This window comes from Oculina patagonica, chromosome 13 (assembly GCF_052425735.1).
Source record: "Oculina patagonica isolate OP01 chromosome 13, crgOcupat, whole genome shotgun sequence".
NCBI classification, from domain to species: Eukaryota; Metazoa; Cnidaria; class Anthozoa; order Scleractinia; family Oculinidae; genus Oculina; species Oculina patagonica.
Genome location: NC_135770.1, coordinates 20,805,755 through 20,828,898, shown reverse-complemented (window position 1 = coordinate 20,828,898; position 23,144 = coordinate 20,805,755). Strand labels below are relative to the sequence as shown.

At 39.7% G+C, this 23,144-nt stretch overlaps 4 protein-coding genes across 5 annotated transcripts in view; 2 read left to right on the top strand and 2 right to left on the bottom strand.

Annotated features, from left to right (window-relative positions):
* Positions 1 to 23,144, top strand: part of LOC144634244 (uncharacterized) — a 132,154-nt gene that overhangs the window by 77,138 nt on the left and 31,872 nt on the right. The window lies entirely within an intron of this gene.
* LOC144634409 (DNA-directed RNA polymerases I and III subunit RPAC1-like) lies at positions 1,952 to 11,481 on the top strand. Of its 2 annotated transcripts, none has more exons than XM_078493358.1 (13): positions 1,952 to 2,043; positions 2,127 to 2,198; positions 2,321 to 2,428; positions 2,828 to 2,890; positions 5,086 to 5,155; positions 5,725 to 5,841; positions 7,375 to 7,424; positions 8,261 to 8,326; positions 8,742 to 8,808; positions 9,202 to 9,321; positions 9,848 to 9,915; positions 10,439 to 10,487; positions 10,888 to 11,481. In XM_078493358.1, the coding sequence occupies exons 1-13, from the start codon at positions 1,984 to 1,986 to the stop codon at positions 11,007 to 11,009; spliced, it is 1,032 nt and encodes a 343-aa protein (XP_078349484.1). In that variant the 5' UTR covers positions 1,952 to 1,983; the 3' UTR covers positions 11,010 to 11,481. The 2 variants fall into 2 exon arrangements, with proteins under 2 accessions (XP_078349484.1, XP_078349483.1); XM_078493357.1 differs by having other exon boundaries at positions 5,722 to 5,841.
* Positions 11,946 to 15,967, bottom strand: LOC144634410 (uncharacterized). Its single transcript, XM_078493359.1, has 2 exons — positions 15,892 to 15,967; positions 11,946 to 12,889 (listed from the first exon to the last, which is right to left on the bottom strand). Exon 2 carries the CDS (start codon positions 12,886 to 12,888, stop codon positions 11,977 to 11,979), a length of 912 nt encoding a protein of 303 aa, XP_078349485.1. The 5' UTR covers position 12,889; positions 15,892 to 15,967; the 3' UTR covers positions 11,946 to 11,976.
* On the bottom strand, positions 17,395 to 23,053 carry LOC144635123 (uncharacterized). The gene is made up of 5 exons (XM_078494190.1): positions 23,004 to 23,053; positions 22,235 to 22,266; positions 20,246 to 20,478; positions 19,392 to 19,790; positions 17,395 to 18,818 (listed from the first exon to the last, which is right to left on the bottom strand). The coding sequence occupies exons 3-5, from the start codon at positions 20,327 to 20,329 to the stop codon at positions 18,639 to 18,641; spliced, it is 663 nt and encodes a 220-aa protein (XP_078350316.1). The 5' UTR covers positions 20,330 to 20,478; positions 22,235 to 22,266; positions 23,004 to 23,053; the 3' UTR covers positions 17,395 to 18,638.

Here is a 23,144-nt window from a genome sequence, read left to right as displayed (position 1 = left end):
TCCGACTAAGCTGATTACAGAGGAATTGTCCCCAAAGAGAATAGCTGTATGCATTACAGTATTTAAAAGTAGGGGTATATTGCAATATCTAAGTTCTGATTGGTTTACGGGCCGAGCCATGCCAGTATATGAGCTCATATATATATACGCTCGTGGACCATAAATATGGTAGGTGTACGTAACGTATAAGCATATAAGCGAGTATTCTTGGTTTTCATGTTACTTCACAAAATTTTGAAATCAAAATTCACAAAATCCGACATTGTAATTCTTTTTTTTTTTTCAAAAATCTAAACGTTGGATGAAATCACTCGAGAATTTTCGAAATTTTCTCGTTGACAAGGGGCGCTTTCCATTCGACCAAAAAATCCGGTAATTTCGGAACAAGGACGAAAGGTACAGAAATTTCCTGGGAAAGTTTCCAGAAAATCCGGAAAGTGTTGACTTTCCGAAATGCGAACCATTCAACCGAAAACCCCGGAAATTCCAGAAGCAAAATCAAATGGAACTGAAAGTTCCCGGAAATTGTTTTCGAAAATTTGGGTCTACCTTGCGAGGTTGTCCTCTTTTCCGGAAATTTTGGAAAAAGCTACCATTTTAGGGCCTGTTTACATGGAAGGCGGGTGCCCCGGCTAACCGAGTTACCCGGCTAACCGAGCTACCCTGGGCGAGCCAACTTTTCATACGTTTCTTAAGAAAACGTATTGAAGCCTTTACATGCTAGAAGGGTAACCCGCCTTGCCGGGGCACTCGGTCTACTTGCCCGGGGCACCCTTCTCGGCGGGACAGCTTTTTGTCATGTAAACGGTTATGACCGAGCTATCCCGGCTTGCCGGGATAAGTTTTCGCGCGTGTTTTTGAACTAAATTTGAAGTAAATGGCATAAAATGTATAATTCTGGACCCAAACAGTGCTATTTGATCAAAATTAGTTTTATGACTTTTATCGGTTGGCTGGAAAATATTTCTTTGAGCAACAGCTAATTAATTCGAAATTTTCGTGGGAATGATTATCCTAATTCACGACACAACAAATTTAATTTCAATTTGACAGCCAAATACTGTTGAATTTCGATTGAATTTCGCCAAAAATGAACGCAGTAAATTTCTGAGAACTTGCACATCAAATTAAAATAGGTTTGAAGACGAAAAGCCTTGATTATTCAGTAAAAAGTCATATTTTTCTTCAATCATTTGGAGCTACAATGTCTTCCCACGCCGTGACACGCTTCAATGACGCTGTCTCATCTCGGGTAGAAGGGCTGTGAATTCTGCATGTAAAGGCGGGCTATGTTTCATCCCTTCTAGCCGGGTAACTCGGTTAGCCGGGGCACCCTCCCTCCATGTAAACAGGCCCTTACACTCAGCCTAAGTTCCTTCGGCAGAAAATTTAGCGATTTGTGCAGCTAAAAGCAGCTATATATGTTAAGGAAGCATTCTTGAAACTCCAAATAAAAAATTTAGATGAACTCGGTTGTTTTTCGTTGTTGTTTTGCAGGCGGCAGCAAAGAAATGTACAAATATTTATAACGCGCGTACAGGCTACGCCATTGTTTTGCTCATTAAACTTTTTGGGTTGGCGACGTTTTCGTTGCTTGTAGTGTGCCTTTTGAAAGGTCCCTGTATTTGTAGCCACGATGTCATTCATGGCGTTTATTTCAGTGCTCGGAATGCTTTTTATTTTCCAAAATATCGAGTTATATGTGCAGGAAACCGGCAACAGTGCATTATTTTAATGCACCGTAGAAATTTTCATATTAGACGCACTACCTGACCATATGCAAATTTTGTTTTGCCTTCCGTGCAGTCACCGGAAAAGTTGGAAAATGCAGTTCCATTTGCCACTGGAATTTTCCGGAAACTCAAACCAGAATTTTTGGTCGAATGGAAAGCGCCCAAGGTTAACAGACGTTGCCAGGCCTCTACTCGTTCTCCATCGGACAACCCTCTTGTTTGCGAGAGACTGGGTCTGGCTAAATCCAAGATGGCTTCCGTGGAAGAGATTCGAACGAGAGTTGGTTTGCAAGAACATGTTGTCATAAATGTGAGTTAAACATCACTATCATGCCTTAGAGAGCTACTGTTGAATGCTAATGCCAAATCTGATAAGGCTCGTTTTTTCTTTAGACACACAGTACAGATTTCCCCGGGAATTACACGGGCTATGATGACACGTGGAGTCAGGAAAAATTCGAAGAGGTAAACTGACTTGCACCGAAAATGCGTTCTGCTAGCATAAAACTGGACTTCTAGTGTTTTGATGATGAAAATGAAATGTTTGATTCAGCAGTTTTTATTTTTGTTTCGTAATTTTGTCGCAGAAATTTCGCATTGACATAGTTCAGTTAGGCAAAACAGAACTGGAGTTTGACATGGTCGGTGTTGATGCCTCTATTGCGAATGCATTGAGAAGAATTTTGTTAGCAGAGGTGGGTTTTCTGTTTTATCTGTTGAGTTGGTTTCAAGCATAACAAATCAAAACACGCATTCTGGTTTCCTCAAAATAAGTCCCAAGATTTCTAGGAATTGGGTGGGGAGTCCCCTGATATAGCAGAGGCCTACTAGCTGGGTTGAAAATCGATCATGCACCGCAGTTACTTAGCGAGCAAACTGTCACATGACTTTCAAAGATGTCTTGTTTAGTATATGGGCTTAATTAATTACAACAAGATAATGTAAAGAAATGTGTGCAACACAACAGGCTCAAGTTGCAGTCAGCAAACAATGCAAGGAGCATGCATTTTGAATAGAGCCATCCAAAACTGTGATTTTAATGTTTAATACAGAATCTGATAGTTATGTTACTAATGTTACTTACTCTAATGCAGGTTCCAACAATGGCAATTGAAAAAGTCTTCATTTACAACAACACCTCTATTATCCAGGATGAGGTCTGTCACAGTTTTCCTTTATACATATTTATTCATACAATTTAATCCCTGGCTCAAATTTTGTATTACCATACCCAAAAACACCCTTGACTGTGCAAATAACACAATAGCTGTTTTCTAGAAACATTTTAGTTGCATAATTCATGCAAATATATTGTACAACGGTATACAAGACTTGTCATGAGTGCAAAACAAAATACTGTACACGTACACAGTCATGGACCTTCCAACATACATCATGTAAAGCCGGGACCAAACAAGGATGAGAGCTGATGAGAGTTGACTCTCATGAGAGTTTTCGTCAACTCTCATCGACTATCATCAATTCGGGCCAAACGAGAGAAAACTCTCATCGACTCTCATAAAAAATTTGAACACGTTTAAAGTTGATGAGAGCGCATGAAAGCGCATGAGAGTCGATGAGAGTGCATGAGAGTTTCATGCCAAACGAGAGTGAGAGTTTGAACTCTCATCAACTCTCATCCTCGTTTGGCCTGGGCTTAAAATAAACACGAAGGCACGCTATAAAAGGGGGCTTCCCAGGGAAGCCCAGTACTCATTTATCAATCAACCTCGCCAGCTTATGGACGTGAAAGAATGTCACCGTGAGAGATAGCACTCGACAAACAAATTTATCCCGGGATGTATATGTAGATTTCCTGTAAAGGTTCTTCTTATATCCATAAAATTATTTAAGAACAAATTGGAAATTAAATATTTAAGCTTGCTCAGTTCTATATTTTAATTTGAATTCTACTAATTGTCAAATAAACGGCACAAAGTAAGCAACTTGACTGCCCTAGTTGAAAGTCATCTTCCACAGATATCTATCACCTTAAACCTCAAATTTGAGGTAGCATACGAATTTTAAGGCTAAGTTGTAGCGAATGCTTTTATTTTACCCTCAGGAGTGAGCAAAATTACTAGGATAAAGACCTAAACAGTATAACTTCGTATAAATTGTGTAGCATTTTTCGGCTAAAGCCTCCACCAGACATATTTATAAAGATAAACAATTTGACAAACACTGTGCATAAAATACTCGGTATGAAATCAAAGTGGTTTATGTTTACTGTACCTTGCAGTGATCGTGTGTCTGGAAATCCACCGCAATGAAACACCGCTTATGTAATTTAGACTATAGACAGCAATGAGGAGTTGCAAATGTCAGCCAAATAAAGTGCACATTCAAAACATAAAGTTCCATCTTTTATTATGTTGCTAGTGTATCGCGTCATTAGAATCTCATTAGACCAAGCAAAATAATGTACCCTGAGGTTTTGCTTGAATGACTGAGTCCAATATTCTGGTGATAGTCTCTCCATCGTCCAAAAATGATAACCAGGTCCACAAGTCAAATGATATTCTCGTAAGAACTTTGCCCCAGAGCTTCGCATGGCATTCATCTATGCGTGATGCACAACAAGGTACCTTTTGGATTGTTCTCTAAAGAACCAGCCGAAAAAATATCAACATCAAAGCTGAATTGACGATCAACTTGAAAATTAAAAGGTAAGAACCAGCAATGTACGCAAAACGGTTCAATCCAACACAGAAGTTGACTTTTCTAATATGGTGCAACATTTGCCATGAAGCAAACGGATGTCCTTTCACAATGAATTTTTACTCGTTTGTTAACCATTATTGTTAACCATTAACCAACGGGTTGAGCATGTTACAATAAGAAAGACCACAAGCCATTCATTTTGAAGGCTTAAGAAGGGGCATCTCAGCCGAGAGGAATCTGTGCGCTTTTCTACGAATGCTGTTCTACAGCACCAATGGAGGGAGCCGTTACGGGCGCTAAATTCAAATTTGGTACAGTGGGTAAGCTAAAACCGTACATATGCACTATAGAAGAAACATCACTGGTGTTTCTTGGTTTTATTTCACAAAAGTGGGTATTTTTTAGCCAAATTTAAGAGCCTAACTAAAGGTAGATTTCGTCTTTTATTTTGGATGAACAACTTTTCCCCTTCTTGCTCGCGTGGTCCACCATATTAATTATTTTGATTTAGCCATGGAAGCAGGGATCATGTGACAGAGAGGGCGGAGCATTACCCCTTTTATAGCGTGCCTTTGTGTTTATATCTTGGCATCGTTGTTTGTTTGTTCTTTTGAAGTTTGCAGGCTTCATAACCATTCCTCTCTATTAACTATGCAATTAGTTTTATTCTTTGTATTGTTTCCTGTAGGTATTAGCTCACAGACTTGGCCTGATCCCAATCTATACAGACCCCAGAGAGTTTGATTTCAAGTCTGAAGGTAAAGGTGTTAATTTTAGGTAGAGGGAACTGTGATGGCTTAGAAGTGAATTTCTTGTCTGCCAAGGTTAAGAAAAGAGCAAGAAACAATGTTCTCCCACATTGAAGGGGGACATTACAGAGGGGGGTGAATAGGGGTATGCAAATCCGCCGATCGGTCACAATTTAATGACCAAATCCGTCGATCCGTTGTAATTTAATGACCAAATTCGATTGAAGGATCCGAAAATCCGTTTAAAAATATGCTCTGAATCCGAAATCCAGGCCAAAATATAGTCAAAATCCGTCGATCCGTTTTCCTATTCACCCCCTCATTACACTTGGTCGTGTGATCCAGTTTTTTTTTTTTTCAACCTCATTCCCAGGGTCTCTCTCCTTGGCCCCAATAGCGCTTGGGCGGAGAGAGAGAGACCCTGGGAACTAGGTTGGTTTTTCTTTTGTTGGTTGTTGTTGTTGTTTTAAACAACAGCTCACCCACCCACCCAGCCTCATTCCACATGTAGTGAACCATAACTTCACTGTTGAATAAAGTGTTCTTTCTGTTTTGTTTGTTTGTTTTTACCAAAGGAGATGAAGAGGCAAAAGATGACACAACTCTACAGTTTGATCTTAAAGTCAAGTGCATCAAAAACAAGAATGCGCCCAAAAATGCTACAGATCCTGATGAATTATTTATTAACTCTAAAGGTAACGTTTTTTGTTTAAGTTATAGCAAGGAGCAGGTCTATTGTGACATTCAGTTAGGTTGTACCGTTCTTGCATCAGTTAGTTGCTTTGTATGTTTTTAAAGTGAGGTGAGCCATAACAATTGACTTTGTTTGCAGGATGCCTCTGCGCTAGAGTCCCATGTCTGCCAACAGTTTTACTCTGCCTTTCAGTTTCAGTAGCTTGATACCATTGACTTCATGTAATAGGAACATTGTTGCTCCCCTGTTGATCTTAGTTGGATGCTTATCTGGTCTGGCAGACCTTGCCTGGCAGATCTTACCTCACCCAGCATATTTGTCAGTTCACCCCAGTACATTTACACATAGGCGTACGAGGTGGGGGGGGGGGGAGGAAGGGTTTTATTGCAGCCCCCCCAGTGCCAAAATTTTTCGGGCAAAATGGTTAGAATTCGGGCAACAAGCCTACGAAAAAAATAGAATGTTCAAAACGAGTTACATCAACAGAAAAAGTATTGGAAATATACCGAACTTTGTGGTTCAAAAGTTATCTGCTTTTGTTTCCTCTCGAACATTGATCATGTTCGATTTTGCTCGCAAATTCTGCGTGATCCCTCAGTTTGTTTCGGTTTCAATCATTTTGAAGTGAGTGAAAAATTGGCGAGGGCGACCAGAAAGTTAGGATTTTCCAGAGCTTGAGTGTTTGCGCACGGTGGATCCAGTGTAAGACCTTGAAACAAAGTCGTTACAAATGCGATGAAGCTAATGCTTTTGACTCAAATGTAAGTTCTAAGGACTAGCTCAAAACTTCCGACGAAATGTTTTAACTCATTTACCCCTGAATTTCTCACACGCTTTTGTATTTCTCTCAAGTGGAGGAAAAACAATGTAAAATTGGCTCCCCAAAAATACCTTAATTTTTTTTAACTAGAGTGAATAAATAAAATAATTCCGAAGAAAAATGATTCAGTGCATTGACATCTTCGGGCAATGCCACGAAATTAATTAAGAACTATCGTTTCCCTTAAGCAAGTAGGCAAAGTTTGTACACAATTATTTCAATGAATGTTTTGTTGTCCGTTTTATATGCCTCTTAATTCGGCTTTCAACGCATGTCATTTTTTTTTTCGGGCAGTTAGGTCTCCGGCCCCCTAGGTCTGAAGGTGCCCGTACGCCTTTACACTTTATGCAGTTAGCAGGTAGCTATTTTGTATTCCTGTGCTTAGAGAGCAGGGCTTGACGTTTGAGAACCTGGGCAAGGGGGTATAGTGTCTGTTGAAGCAAAATTTGAGAGTTACATGTACTTGCCCCATGGGCAAGCTGGAATTCAAGTTTGTTTTGACCGCTGCTTTCTGGCACTGTGATAGTAAAGTGTCCTGCTTTGAAAAGTAGCACAAAGACACTTTGTTGGTATACGGTATATAATTATCATGTGAACTACCTCTCAATCCAGAGTCCTATTAACAAACCAACAAACTGCTGTATTACCCATGCAATAAGCCAAGTTGTGCAAGAAGTACATTTAAAGTAAAAAAAAAATGAATGTGGTTTTCAGTTACTACAGATCACTTGAAGTGGGTACCCATTGGAAGTCAGTCCAGAAAGGTAACTACACTGTATATTAATCAACTGTTGGCAAAATGTCTGGCAAGGGAGGGGAAAGAAGGGGTAGTATTCATGTCAGTATGCAGGACTCTATTTCACTGTTAGTATGGTTTACGGTCGTTTCGAGACAAAGTCTTTTTTGGAGACAAGTCGTTTCGAGACAGGTCGAGGTCGATTCGAGACACATGTAAAGTCGATTCGAGACAAACTAAGACACATGTAAAGTCGATTCAAGACAACTGACAACTACATGAAGTCCGTGCGAACCAACAACGACATCGAAGGCTGGCATCTTGGATTAAATCACCACGCGTCTGGAAAGTCCCAGCTTCCTCTGTACCTGCTGATCCGCCTTCTCCACCGCGAGGCAAGCCGCACATCCGTACAGATCAGGCTTGTATCTGAAAAGAAGTTACGGCGCATCCAATGAAAGAAATTTAGAGACCTCCAGACCAAGATATTCAAGTTGTGGAACGAGTTCGACTCTGGTACCCGAAGTGCAAGAAAACTACTGAAGGCCTGTTCCTACCTCGACGGCCCACGAGCATCATAAAACGGTTCTTTTAGGAACCATATCTTTTCTCGGGTTTACTTCTAAATCGAAGCAATTACAGTTTGTCTCGAATCGACTTTACATGTGTCTCAGTTTGTCTCGAAACAACTTTACTTGTGTCTCGAATCGACCTCGACTTGTCTCGAAACGACTTGTCTCGAAAAGACTTTGTCTAGAAACGACCGGATACCGTTAGTATTACCGGTATGTACTCCAATCTAGACATTTTTCTTAACTAACATCTGGCTGATATGCTGCTGTACCTTGTTTTATTCTATTTCAGTATGGCCCACAAGATATCAGACCAGTGCATAATGATATACTGATTGCAAAATTAAGGCCAGGACAGGTATGTTGCGATGGTGATTGTGGAGTAATAGAAACTTAGCACAATCATGCTTTTTGCAAAATACATATTTATGTTAGTGTCTCCAATTAGCTATTTAGCTAAACACCCTGACACTTAAATAAAGTTTATGTATGTTTTTGTATGTATGTATGCAAGTCCATCTGTTACAGAAGAAATGTGCATACACAGGAGGAGTACTTGAGTTAATTTGTTTGTTTTTATTTGTCTGTCTATTTATTTACTTTTTTTCTCATAAATAAAAGTTAGCATAAAGGCTTTGCTACCCGAGGCATTTTGTCTTGCAACTTGAACTTGTAACACAGTACCATTGTAAAAAAAGCTGCAGATGCTGAAACCTGATTGCTACATGTACTTTCTGTCAAACTCTTATGTTATATATTTATTGGCTCTGTAGGAACTGGATCTTAAAATGCATGCTGTCAAAGGAATAGGCAAGGATCATGCAAAGTTTTCTCCTGTTGGTAAGTTCAGCGAACTGTTCTACAATAGGTGACAGTGCCACATGTACAGTTGGTGTACAACTCTTGAACATGATCATGCAATTGTGGAAATGAGCGTATCTAGCCTTGTAGCAAAACTCAGATTTCATTCGGTCTTCCTGTTTTTTATTATATGCAGGCTCAAAATTGTCTGACTCACCTTATAAAGTTATGTTATTTTTAATGCATGGGCTGTTAGCGAAGTGAAAGTTGATAATAAAATGAACAAATGCTTTAATTAATGTGTGTTTCCAAAGGCAGCATTGGAACAAAGAGTTATTAAAACAAGTGCTGTTAGTAGCATCTTATGCTGTCAAAATGATGTTTCATAAAAAAGGACAACAAGGTATTTTACAATCATTTCTTTCTCCTTAGCCACGGCATCATACAGACTTCTTCCAGAAATAATAATTACAAAGCCATGTGAATACGAGTTGGCTGATAAATTGGCAGAATGTTTCTCAGAAGGTGTAGTAAGGGTGGAGAACAAAGACGGTATGTTACATACACACATGAAATATCTCATACATAATGAAGCGATCTGATTTACTATAATTATACTACTTTAGATAGAATGTGTGCTCTGATTGGTCGCATAATTCTCCATTTGTAACGTGTGGCCTGACTGGCTGGTTAAGACTGATTTCATGTTGCACAACATTACATGAAGTGATCAAAACTAGCAAATATTCACCGAGTTAAGTGTGCACACCAAAGCTGTTTTTTTATGGGTGTAGGGGCTGGGGTGTGAGTGGGGAGGGGGGAGGGTTGCATAACAGAAGCATGAGAGTTGTACCCTTTGTAAGCGGCCAACTCTGCAAAGTTTAAGTTTATGGCACATAGCACACTAGGTAAAATAGCTAGTAGTAATTAATATTAAATTCTTGCTTTATCAAGTTCAAAGTTAAGACAGGAATTTGCATATTATACCACTGAGTGTGTTGTTACAGCCAAGCAAGTAGAATCTCTAGTGAGTTATTAACACTATTTTACTTATGATGATGTTGGTGGCTGTTTGTAGGAGTGAAGCGAGCTGTGGTCGCCAACCCCAGACGAGACACATGTAGTAGAGAGGTCTTTAGACACGAGGTAAGGCTTGGTCACTGATAAGGGTTGTTTTGATTAATTGACTGTCAAGATAGTAAAGTGTTATAAATGATGTGTTGTACAATTTATGTGTTCTATGCAAGTTATCCTGACTGACAACCATAGTGCCATTAGGACACACCATGATACGTAACACAAGAAACAACGCACCCAGCCATTTGAGTTGCCTTTTGCCTTTGTTTCAAAAGGAGTCCTGTTTAATTCTCATGGAAATAAACGCGAAAGAAAAAAAGGATTGAATGAAAAACGTTTTGCACCAGGACTTGTGTTGATCAGGCCGAGGCGTAAAACGAACTTGGGCCGAAAGTGAGTATTCTCCAGTACGAGATGAAGGCAGTTCACTGTTGGCTGCACTACCTTGTACCGCTTTAACTTGGCATACAATTAGTTCAAAGTATAAGTGCCCAAGGGTCGAAATGTTTCATTGGTGTTGCGTACTAGGCGCATCAGTTGTGCGCTGCACCCGATCGAGTTGCTGATAAAAATTGTTTGTTTATCCCCCTAGGACTTGAAGAATCGAGTAAAGCTGTCACGGATACGAGACCATTTTATTTGTAAGTTGATTTTAAAGGAAAGGTTTTTTTTTTGGTTTTGTTTCTGCGTTGTGTTGTGATATTTTATTGTCAACTCCTCAATGTTGGGTTAGGGAGGGGGAGGGGGTGGGGGTGGATTTTAGTGTTATTGCAGTTAATATACAATAATGCTGGAGAGTTTAGCAAGAAGGACGTGTGTGAATTGTAGTGACGCGTATTGTTATTGCTACCCAATAGAGTTTTGACTGTTTTTCTTTCTTTTCTTGTTCTTTTAACTTTGTTACATAAGCATTATGTTTGTCTCGTTAGTGGCTAATCAAAAACCTTGCTAGCTTCGAAAGCAGGGAAACCAAGACCCCGAAGGGCAAGTTGAACTGACATTTCTGTTTTTTTTGTTTTGTTTTGTTTTTTGTTTTTTTAGTTTCAGTGGAGTCCACTGGCGCTCTCTCTCCTGATGTGCTTGTTTGTGAGTCCATTAAAGTCTTACTCGGAAAATGCAGACACTTCCTCTCTGAACTGGACAGCCATTGTGTAGACACTTGAATATGGTTGTCTTCTTTTCACAACGAATAACAATGTAACAAAAAGGAAGATCTCGACAGTATGCCCTGGCCGTTTTATACTGGAAGAAAGCACAAGGCCTATCAGTTCTGCATTGACTGTAAAAGGGCATCCGCGTTTCAAGTCGTACGCAATTGAAATAGGCCATTTCAAGATCATTAACTGAAGGAGCCATTTTCAACCAGGAGAATTTCGGAGCATTCAGCCGACCAGAAGTCGAGAAGAACGTTTTTTTTTTTTCCAGTCACAACACCTCGCGTTACGGATACATCGGTCGTTTATCGTCAAAACCACATCTAGTTATCCGTGCCATGTAAACATTTGTAAACAGTTACTGATAATGTGTAGTAATAACAACTGCATGCGTAGCAGTGTCATATTTAGTAAGTGAAAGATGGCGCCAAAATTGCGGTTCTTGTTTCTTTTTTTTTAATCGCACTCTGACCTACCCTCTCTCGAGCCCCGGTCTTTTTTTCTCCTTTTTTTCAGGGAGATGCGCGGGCTCATTTCGGCTAGTAATCGAGCCTACTCCAATACCGGTGTCACATTTTGCATTATTCCACCATTGATTTGAAGTTATAAGCCTAGGCAGGCATTCAGTAAAGTAATTACTCAATGAACATAAAGTAGTTTTTATTGCATGTCAAGACCAATAGCGAAATTCCCTGACACAGTTTGGTTACAAAACGCGGCTAATTTGTGAGCAGCGACGTATTTGTATTGTTATTTTTCCAGAGGTTGAAATTGTTGTTTTTCCCAGGTTTAAATTGATATGTGGGTTTTGATGCTTGACGAAAAAAATGCACTCTTATGGGGTTTTACACAAAACGCGATCGCAAAGGTTTAAAGCAGCTTTAACTAAACAACATTAACACTGTTTGTGGTGTGAACGGGACACGAATCCTATTACTGTATTAACTAATTAAAGCAATAGAAAATAGGTGTTTTCTCATTCAAAGTTGGCAGTTTCCGTAGCTAATTTCTTGCAGGTTTTCATCGGATATGGCTGTATGAGGGGCTTTCGTTCCGTCGCCTCTTCTGGTATATCTAAGGCATCATCACCGTAGGCTTCCTGTATAACAACTCTCCAGTTTTTGGGAACAGGAAATACGAAACCCTCAAATTCCATTTCTCTCAACGGAAATACGTCCGTTGTTTCCCAGTCGCTCACGAACAAGTCCACCATAAGGCCGTCGTGCCAGTTACAGTCATATAACAGACAGTAACCATAGCAACTAGCTTTGTCCCGCAAACGATGGTTTACCGGGGTTGCATAATACCCTATTTCTTTGTGGATCGGCAGAACGTCATCCTCAGATTTGGCTGACACCATATTAGGGTCTGTTTGAGAATTCTGAAAGAAGATATCGTTTGGAAGTTCTTTGCTTCCAGCTTGATAAAACTTGATGTAGTCTTGCAGAGGCATTTCTATATCGACGTCGTGGTCCCAGGGAATGAAACCTTTATGCCTTGCAGCTCCTAAAAGTGTTCCGGCGGTTAGCCAATAGCGTATGTTGTGTTTTGTTGCTATGAGATCGAATATCCGTAGCATTCGGGTCAGTACAAGCTGGGATTGCCTCATCGATGTGTTCACCATGTGTCGAATATCAGGGCAATTGAAGCCCTTGCTGTCAAGCTCGCATCTTCCTCCCAGATCTGTGTAAAACTTGGGGCACATTTCGCCGATTTCGAGTTCCATGTTGCACTTTGATCTTGCCATGTGTTTGTTCACTGGAACCAATTTCCGTGGATTTGGGTGTAAATTATTTCTTACCATGAAGAGGAGTAGAGAAGCGACGCTGACAAACGCGGTGAGCTCTACTACTCGACGGAGAAATCTGGGCCCACAGTGTACTCTCATCCTAAAGGGAACAAGAATGACAGCAAAGTTAGAGCTGGGATAAGACTGTTAATTGTGGTCTCTGTCGATTTAAGACGAGATGCACCAGGTGTTTAACATTTTGTGTGTTTAGACAGTACGTACGCTACCTCGAGGAATAAAAGGAACTTCTTGAAGGTCTCGTTACCATACAATTCCAACTTGGTATACTTATAATAACCTACATTTTTTTGGTAGATTTTTTTCTCAGAAATGAATGTCTTATGGTTCTTTTTGGTGTAAAGTCATAAAAATGGAATTTTCAGTTCTTGAGTGCTCCGAGTCACAATTTGCCTCAGTTCCAAAAAAAAGACTGTTCGCAGCCTCTCTATTTTTGAACGCAAAACAACGCGACAGATATAGCTAGCGAGAAGCTAATTGATTTTTGCTTGTAACCTGAACGAAATTACCGTGTAAAAATAAAGTCATCCATCTATCTAAAGCAGGAAAGGGTAGGAGCGGCGTCCCTTGCCGAACCGCCCCCCCCCCCCCCCTCCGCTCGCCCGTTTTGCGCTGGTGTCCAGTTTTCTTACGATTCCTTTCCCGTGTTCAACGATCTAAAAATAGACCTTTTTAGCTTCATTTGTTTGTTGTCCCATTTCAGACCACGTGATGTTACCCTTGAGAATTATCTCTTTCAAATTCGAACAAATTCACGTGGAAATGAATGAATAATTTCCAGAAAGACAAAGAAACAATTCTCTGGAGAACATCACATGATCTGAAATTGGCAATTTACATACGTATAGCTAAAGAGATCTATTATGCGCGGACTGGAGGGCTGTGAACATTATATTTTATTTGCATACAAAGGAATGCGAGTAAACCCATTTTCATAGTCTTGGTACAAAAGTAAAAGGAACTCAGAAATTTCCATTTGTTTTTCTGCTCGATAGACTAAATCGCAGTTTTCAGAGTTTTTTTAATAGATTTGTAAAAATATTTAAACGCTAGAACAAGAATGAATATAATGCAACCTCGTTCCCAGGGTCTCTCTCTCCCCGCCCCCCAGAGTGAGAGAAGAAAGGGGGCGGGGAGAGAGAGACCCTGGGAACGAGGTTGGAATATAATGTACCCTTCATCGGTTAAAATTGGTTACCGTAACTCGTTCATTCGATTACCATGTGTCGCAAATTAACTAGCGTTCCATATGTAGAAATAAGTAAATTTAATTTCAGAAAATCTCTGCCATTTTAGAGGTTGAACATTCAAAATTTTCTTGCGCTGTTATTTTGGATATCGTGTTACCACCGTGAAATAGCGTCGCGCACAAATTATAAAAATAGATTTGGTCTCATGAGACCCCCCGCGTGACTCAGACAAACATTGCAGTCGGCCATAAGCGATTGTATGCGAGAGAGCGTCAATACGTGAAGAAAACATGTGAAAAGTTAGGTAAATCGGAGTGTATGCTTTCTCAAAGGGTCAAGAATGGTTAGTACAAAGCACAGCTGTCATGGTGAGTGCAAAACCGACTCAAGGTATCCTGAACATTGGCCAAAATCGCTCTTAGAGCTGGAGGAATCGGGGAAGAAAGTCTTCATTCCATTCGGCTTACGGTACGAATTGCGAAACGAAACGGTACTTTACGAAATGGTACTTTGCGAAACGGTACTGAGGTAAAAATATTGTAAAAATATTGAATGGGGCAAATAAACATTGATTGCAAAACAGGTATAAGTCATGATAAGTCGACCCAGGTTTGTGTGAGGGATAAATGTGATGCCTGCTTTTGAATCGAAACTTGTCGTGTCGCAAGAATTTATTTTTGAACATGAATCAAAAATGCAAAACGTGAATGAAAGTAACATCAAAAATAAAAAATAAAGACGCCTGTAAAAGCACTACTCTCGCTTTATAGTCATCCGAAAATGAAGAAAGCGAAATCTCTCTGCCGCCGAGGATTTCTTATCTTTATTATAGTGCATGAATGTACGCCGCCCGGCGCGCCAGGTTGTAAATAAAGGTCGCGATGGTCACGTTTGTCATGCTTTCTTGTAATGTGTAGTCATGAAAACGAATGGATTAAAAGTCTGTTTTTTAACATGGCGAACGTTTATTAAGATCGAATAAAAGTTTCACAGAAGGTTCAGGAATTTTTGGCTTTTATTTGCGGGAAATGTGTTATCTTTCGGGCGACAAACGCCGACAACTGTGATAATGCAAATGACTGCTATACCGTTCAGCTACATTTTTGCTGATAAGAATTATTTCGAGCCGATCAAAATAGCTATTTTCGGTCAATTCTAAATTTGACGCTAGGTTCGTGAAAAGTGTTGAGTAATACGATTTTTACGGCTCGATAGTAGTCCAGCCTTTATATATTCCGTAACATGTTTCACAATTTGGTCGTCACGAAGGGTTGTCGTTTTCCGCTTAATTTTAGCCCTCTGCACTTCAGCCATCGTTTTAACTGATCCACAGTGTAGTTCTCTGCTTCACTTTCAAATTTCGAGCCAGGAACGCCATCATCTTGCGTAAGAACGGCCAAAGACCGAAGCGAAGTGCTCGAGAGCGACATAATTTCTTCATATCGCTCTTGTAGTTTGTCTGAGTCAAGTGGGGGGTCTCAATTTTGGTGACGTCATTTGTGCGCGACGCTATTGCGCATGCTACAAATGAGCGATTCTGCTTAATTTTGAACTACGGTGATGAAATATTATAAGTATCTTGTTAATGTGATCAACGTGTCAAGACTCTGTCAAGGTATCACTAAGCCCCTAAAAAAGCAAGCGTAAATATTAAAAAAAAAAAACGATTTTGTGCTTTCCTTACTCTGTTCGATATTCTTACAGTAGCAACGAGAATTTTCATTAGTTTCAATACCCTTCACGTGGTATGCATTTCAAGCTCGGAGCTAATTCTCAGTCATAATTGAATATATCTTCTTGTTTTTCATTTCTGATCAACAAGACAAATTAGAACATAAACTTGAAAAAACTTATTTGTCACTACTTCATTTTCAACCATCAAACTGTTACTAACCTGAAATCGAAGGTAGAAGATTCACTGAACGTGTCAGTTCGCCTCTTCCTACCAAGCTGACAATAAAACTCCTGAAGTTCGAGGTGTCTTATACTTGACCTTGTACTTGTTTGTTTTCTCAGCTGTGATTATAGATGAGGTTGATAAATAATTCATCGTTTTAAGACAAATGTCATTTATGCAGCGGCCATGAACAAAGTTTGGCCAAATGTAACAAACAAAGAAAATGCATGAAAAAGACGTGATTTCTGTTTTCACGAGCACAGGACAAAGAAAACAATTTAAGACAGGGACAAAAATATAACCTATGGCCTTCCGCGCACCGATCGGATGCTCTATTAAATCACTGAGTTTTGTGGAGAGTCGTGGCGAGCTAGGCCATTTTTTACTAGGTTCAAAGCAAATGTATCTTCGCGACATGAAATTTTCAAGGTTTTTTTTTTTAAAGAAAATTTGATATCGCGAAAAAGAAAGTGGTCATTTCCTAACAAAGTGTTGAACAAATTCGCTGAAACTGTGGAGTCGCAAATTCGCGAAATATCGCTCTTGGAATGTGTCGCGAAAATTTCTTGCAATGAGGTTACCACTTATAAAAATGTGTGACTAACGATTTAAACCGAAGAAAGAAAGCATATCATTATGTTTTGGGAACATATCATGTAAGTGAGAATTTCCCTGTACATTAATCAAACATCGCCAGTTATTGAGAACTTTAACAAAAATGCAAATTTTCTAAAGTTTATTTCACTAACTACACAACAGGGAGAAAATACCTTGCACAAAGAAAGGGTAAATCAAAGAAGTCTTGATAATATGCATGCAGTTGCTGACATCATTTATTGTCTTTAGTTCATGCCCTTTGTTCAATTGAAAAAGGTTAAAATAAAGACGGAATGTTTTCGGAGCTCACTGTTGCTTGGTTCCAGACAAATTACATTTTGACATTTTGTATTTATTTGGTTAGAGAAATTTTATTTTTATCGCGGAAAATTCAGGGTATTTTAGAAACTTATGTATGTGTCAACCATGAAAGACATTTTAACAGGGAGCCCACGTCACAAATGTGCTTCCCAGTGGAGCCCTACATGAAATAAAGAAATAAATTAAACATATATATCAAAAAGTAAAGCTAAGCATTTAAACATAAGCTAAAGGGTAGAGTGCACATTATGTGGTTTGAATTTTTATTTAAAAAGAACCAAGAAAGATGTAATACTGCTCGACGTTTCGGAGTCATCTTGACTCCATTATCAAGAGACTTGTACAGTGTGCAAATAAGGAACGCTACAAAATAAGCATAAAACAATGAACGACCTAAACGAACACCTTAGCGCGGATGGAATCCGTTTGCACGTTAAGTGTTGGCTTACGCATGCGAATGTACAACATTTCTTTCACGAGGCAATCAAATTTGCCGCTACATTTTGTGATGACGCGAAATTGTTCGATGAAGCGTTCAGGTATTTCGCAATTGTGTTGCAGGCTGTAATGTTTGTAAATTGATGATGCCTTTCTGGTGTGCCCTTTTACGCGCTCGTATAAGTGGCCACGTGTATACCCCACATATCCTGCATCACACAGGTTACATTGGAATTGGTAGACGATACGTTGTTGGTTAACAATAGGGGGCTTAATTTCGTGTCGCTTAAGTTGTTGCTCGAGCTTAGGGCTTACAAACACTGGTTGGACAGCACGCATAAATACACTTGTCTCATACTGTTCATTTATTTCAATTTCACTAAAAATATCTAATTTAAAAACAACTTGCTAGCCAATTGTCTTCATGGAAACGTTCTTATTGTCAACTTCTTTTCATACGACTTAGTTTACTTCTGTTTTTTCTCTAACTTACTAGCCATTGGCCATTTTTTAGTCTTTAATTTCTAGCAGCTAGGCATCAAAGCCTTCACTTACACGTGAGTAAATAAAACCCAATTCCAGTTCCTTGCAGACTTCTATCAAGCGGTCCAACTTGTATAAATGCGGCTCCTTGCGTACACCCCAAGAGTGGTCGCTGGCTGTCTTAGAAGCCGTCTGCAAGGTAGCTTGCAGAGACTGGAAAGAGGGAAACGTAAAGTACACGGACGCTTTTCATTTTTGTTCTCTCGATCTCTTCCCTTTATGAATTTTCTTTGATTGCCTCTGCAGGAAAAATGATTAAAGTCTAAAGTAATCTTTCTTTTTGCTGAAACTTTCAGTAACTGTTCATTTATCCCTTGCGGAAATTTTGATACGTCAATGATGTGCTCGTCATGTGATGTTGCTATGGCAACGTCATAATTGAAGGCAGGTCTTGCCAAAAATATTCATTTTTAACAGTTTTCTTTATTTTTCTAGTTTTTGAAACACAATTGCATAATTTGTTTAATTTAACATTTTGTAGGCATTTTAGCTTGATTTTGCATCAATTTCCTTATTTTATGACTTTCTAAGAAAATAGTGAAACCCATAATGTCATATGACGTCACAGCCAACAAAATTTATCTCATCTTGCAGAGAAAGGCAAGGGCTTTCTATTCAGTGCAAATTAATTTTCTTGCGCCTTCATAAAACGAGAACCCTAGGGAGGGGCTCCATCTACCACGGTGGGGGTATGAATTTGTTTGCACGTCCGAGAGTTAATTTTTTTAATCTTGTCTTGACATATTGTATTAAAAAAAATAAATGATTATTCTTGGAAGGTAATAGCTTGATGTCAAAAAAAAAATATGGTCTCAGCAATGAATCTTAGCCATCAAATCGCAGTATTATGTTTTCAGCGGACACTCCCAGTAGTGTATGATGCATTTCATGAGGCCCGATGGGTAATTACTGACACTACCCCTGCAGGTACAAGTGTAAGATGGCTTGCCGGACTTGACGTCATGTGATAACAGGTATTGCCTGGCGTCATCTGTGGAGCATGTCACTCCGAGGACTCTTTTGTTCTGGTTGATGAGAAAATAAATGTTAATGAGGATGATCCTGGAAAAACAATTACCGAAGCTCGTTTCTTTAACACCCCCCTGCAAGCCCCTGTCTAGTAGTACTCCCCAACCCCCTCCACTCCCGTCGAAAACGATGATCGGGACAATTTCTGAAAGGAAAACATAATTACTTAGAGGTTGCTATATGTTATGTAAGGGTTATCTACTCCCTTAGTCTGCTTTTTGTATTAAAATATTTACATACTTCTGTAGCATCTATTTCCACTTATACTTTTTCTAGCGGATGTATTGCCAAATGCAAGTCCGATTTTTCACTCTTGCACCCAAGAACACCCAGCAACGTGCCACTGAATTCTGGCTTAAAATGGGTTTAAAGTGTTCTTCGGGCCAAACAATAAATTGTTCATACTATCGAGATAGTCGCATCAACAACTTGGTTGTAAGGATCGGTTCAATTCGAAGAAGTATTCTCCTTTGATTATATTGGATTTTAAGAAAACTTGATGAACAGACGCAAAAAAAAAAATTCAATAAAAGATTGTCATGCAATGTGTTTGGAAGGATTAAACTTACACTTGCTTCATCAACAGTCACAAACGAATTAGCGTATGGACCACTTGTTGTCTTCGACGAATTCGTCTTGTATTCACAAAGGCTGAAATCATTTACACCAGGAGGGCCCTTGGCACCTTTTGGGCCGGGTGCTCCCATGTCCCCTTTTGGGCCTTGCGATCCATTGACTCCTTGTGGGCCTTGCAGCCCCCGGGGACCTTCAACACCGGGATGTCCTCGGGGACCAACTGCGCCAGGGAGACCTTTTGTGCCCGGAGTGCCTGGACGTCCTTCGGCGCCCTGAGGCCCCTGGGGACCAGGTGGGCCCTGTAATCCCAGGAGACCAGGCGGGCCTCCTGGACCCGGTGGTCCCTGAAGTGCAGTTCCAGGATGACCCGGTATGAAACCAGTTTTATTGACCTGCGAAAGTAATTTACCAGTTTAATTTCTTAGACACGTAGTATTCTTTGAAATGAGGACCTCAATATGCTGATGGTGCTGTCTGAACGTGGTGTCTGCTTTGGCGATCTTTACTCCCTCTCGATTTAGGAAAACAAAGAGTCTGACTGGGAAGGAGGTTGGAGTAAACCAAGCCTGGACATCCCACTGTATGGACTGGTGCTTACTAATAGAGCAGTAACAAGGGGGATTTTTTTCTGTTTTTGGAAAACGACAATACAAAGTATCACTAATATTTTTCCAATTAGCAGCTGGGCTGCAAAATTGCCTTACGTTTTCCCTCAGAAAAGTTCGTTTTTTCTTGTCAAACTTTGCTTTTCCAGTTCAATGTTTGTGGATACATCTCCTGCCAAAACAAAATAGCCGAAAAAAAAAAAACACACACACCTCCAAAGGCAAAACGCTATAATACTTACTTTGAAAACAAGTCTCTCCAGTTTATGTTTCTGTGTAACCATGTCCAAGTTGAGCTTGTTTGCCGCTGCAGTCAAACTATGCATGGTGTTTTGTAGCACTGTTATGGAATTCCTAATCAAGCCTTCGTTTGCATTCAGTTTGTCGAGCTGTTGTTGTAGTCCGTCAGCTCCGCCTTGTTTGCTTACTTGTGGTTGTAGTGGTGGTGGTGGTGGCCGTAATGTTGCTTTCAGAACTAATATGAAAAAAAAAAGAAAAAGCAAACAAACTAATAAAAAGTAATCGGTATTGGCGCAATTACACGGCGGTGGCTATTGCAGAATTACAGACGTACGCAGATTACGCTGCTCAAAAAGACATTTAAAAAGACCTAACCGAGTTCTTCATTGGCCGTTTTCACACTAGAAGACGGACAAAGCGTCTGACGATTTGTTCGACTAGTGTGAAAACTGGAAGGACAAGGCATCCTGCTTTGGTCGTCTTAAACTGATTCATATCAAGACGGTTAAACAGACGATTTTAAACGCAAGGGGCCCTGGCACCAGCACTGGCTGCCTCCGGCTTGGTTGACCGTGGTTACCTTGCATGTAGAAAAATGGCTGCCATCAGGTATGTGCTATTATCAAGCATGCTTTAAACAATTTGTACTTCCGTCTAAACTGGTCTACACAGAAAGTAGAATTATCTAAACCTTAAGCGCTCACACTGGCTTTGAAACGGTTATGTATCTTCCTGAAGACACTCGCGTTTGCAATTTTTTTTTTGAGACAACGTTTCTTAAGTAAGGGCCCTAGCTCGATCTCTATTATCATTTTTATACACCTGTACTTATAATTTTACTTTTGTCACTTTGTTTTACTCTTTTTAACGCTCTTGCGAACAATTCTTGGTTGCCGCCATTTTGATTACCCACAAACTAACACTCCTAGTACAGTGCTAATTCTCTTTGAGGTCAAAATACGACTATTTGATCGGCTAGAGTGAATTAAAGTCAGCGTTTAGACGACCTGTCCATCTAGACGGCCAAATCGACGGACAAATTCAGACGACTTGTACTTCCAAAAACGTGTCCGTCCCGTTTTCACACTTAGATGGCTTGTCCGTCTAGACGATTTGACTGTCTTTAGTGTAAAAACGGCCATTGTTATGTCGTTTTACTCGCAAACCTGTTTCTCGTGTCAGTTCTGAGCATTAAGTAAAACATTTACATAGCTGGCGACTGTCTCTTGTTATCTGATTTAATTGGTAAAAAAATACGTAGTTACGAATGAAGAAAACTTCTATATATAGTTCTGAAAGGTGGCAGCTGTCATAGTCATTCATCAGGGTTTATTTTTTAGGAATTAACCAAACTGATATCTCACATCACTTCATACTACATTTTCATTCTATCGAATAGACATTCCCAGCCATATACAGGACGATTATAAACAAACTTACGTCATAAAGGTGCTCACAAACGAAGGAACAGGTAGCAGGGACATGTTGTAGCGACATATAACTTTGCCAAAATCACAACATACACAGGAAAACGTATCAGAGGCGTGTTGCAGGAACACGTTCTATCATCATGGCAAAGTCAGACATGTCGCAGCCAAATGTTCCTACTAAATAATATTGTTTTCTTTTGTTGTTTTTTTCTAAGTGCATTGTGATTTTGGTCCTGTACATGTCGCTGCAACATGTCCCTGCAACATGTGTCTTCGGTGGTTGGCAATATGTCAATATGTAGAAAGGTCTTAACGGAAACCTGTTCTACAGTTCTATTTATTTCTACGAGCTTTCGTTGACCAATTTGCTCAGACCAAGACACAAGTCCGAACTTCAACAAGTATCCTTTAACTCAGTGCCAAAATTTTTGTGTGTTACAACTTACATGTAATAATTCCTTCCCGGTTAGCAATGTTTTCGTTATCGCTGACGGAAGTCAGTGACTGAATGAATCAAGTTAGTAAACTATAAGTCGCGATTTGTCAATAAAACTTATTTACCTTTAAGCTGTGTTTCAGCCACCTTCGGTTTTCTTAGGAGAATCCAGATATCGAGGACCAATGAAAACAGAGTTAAAACTATCAGTATTATAACAAGAACGCGCAGAATTAGAAGCTCATTTCGCATGTTCTTGTAGTTGACCAAGTTCGGTTTTGAAGCGCATAAGGTTGCTCCCAATTTCAGTCATCCAGGAACCGATGTAGTGTTAAAATCATGCCACATTTAAGCCAAAGCATCTCTTTGCAGAATACTCTCTGCTAGGAACTACTGAATTACAATGTCGGAGCCCGAAAACGAAGCAAGAGTACGTTTATAGAGAAGAACATGAAAACGAAGAACAACTATATAAGCTTGGCAGGTTGTTTGTACGAATGTCGCAAACAAAACGGGTACCACAATTATAATAAAACCAAAAAAATAAAAGGCCGCTAACAAGAACAACTATCCTTGAGAAATTTAGGATCTACTGATTCAGAGTGAGATTCCCTTGACTGGTGTTTTAAAAATTTTACAATTAAATCAGTTTGAATTATGAACGCAATGCCGAGAGTGAATAAGGCTTATTATCAACCGCCAGTTATTTCACCTGTCTGTTTACTTTTGGTCGCTGAGGTAAAACAAACAGACAGGATGCAGCACTCTCAAGGAATAAAAAAATATATATATTATAGCGACCAAAGTGGTTATAATATCGGCTGCGATATGAAAAATAACAATTATTTATCAAGGCCGTGAAAAATCGTCACGGATAGCTTATGGCAAGTTCACCTTTTTTCAATTCCGAAGGAAGCGAAAGTAATCAGGAGATAGATGCGTAAAATAGCTGCCCAAGTGACTGGCATGGTGTTTCCAATTTATCTTGGTTCACTTTAACAGTCCCGAGCTCGACTGAGTTGTCCATTATCTTCA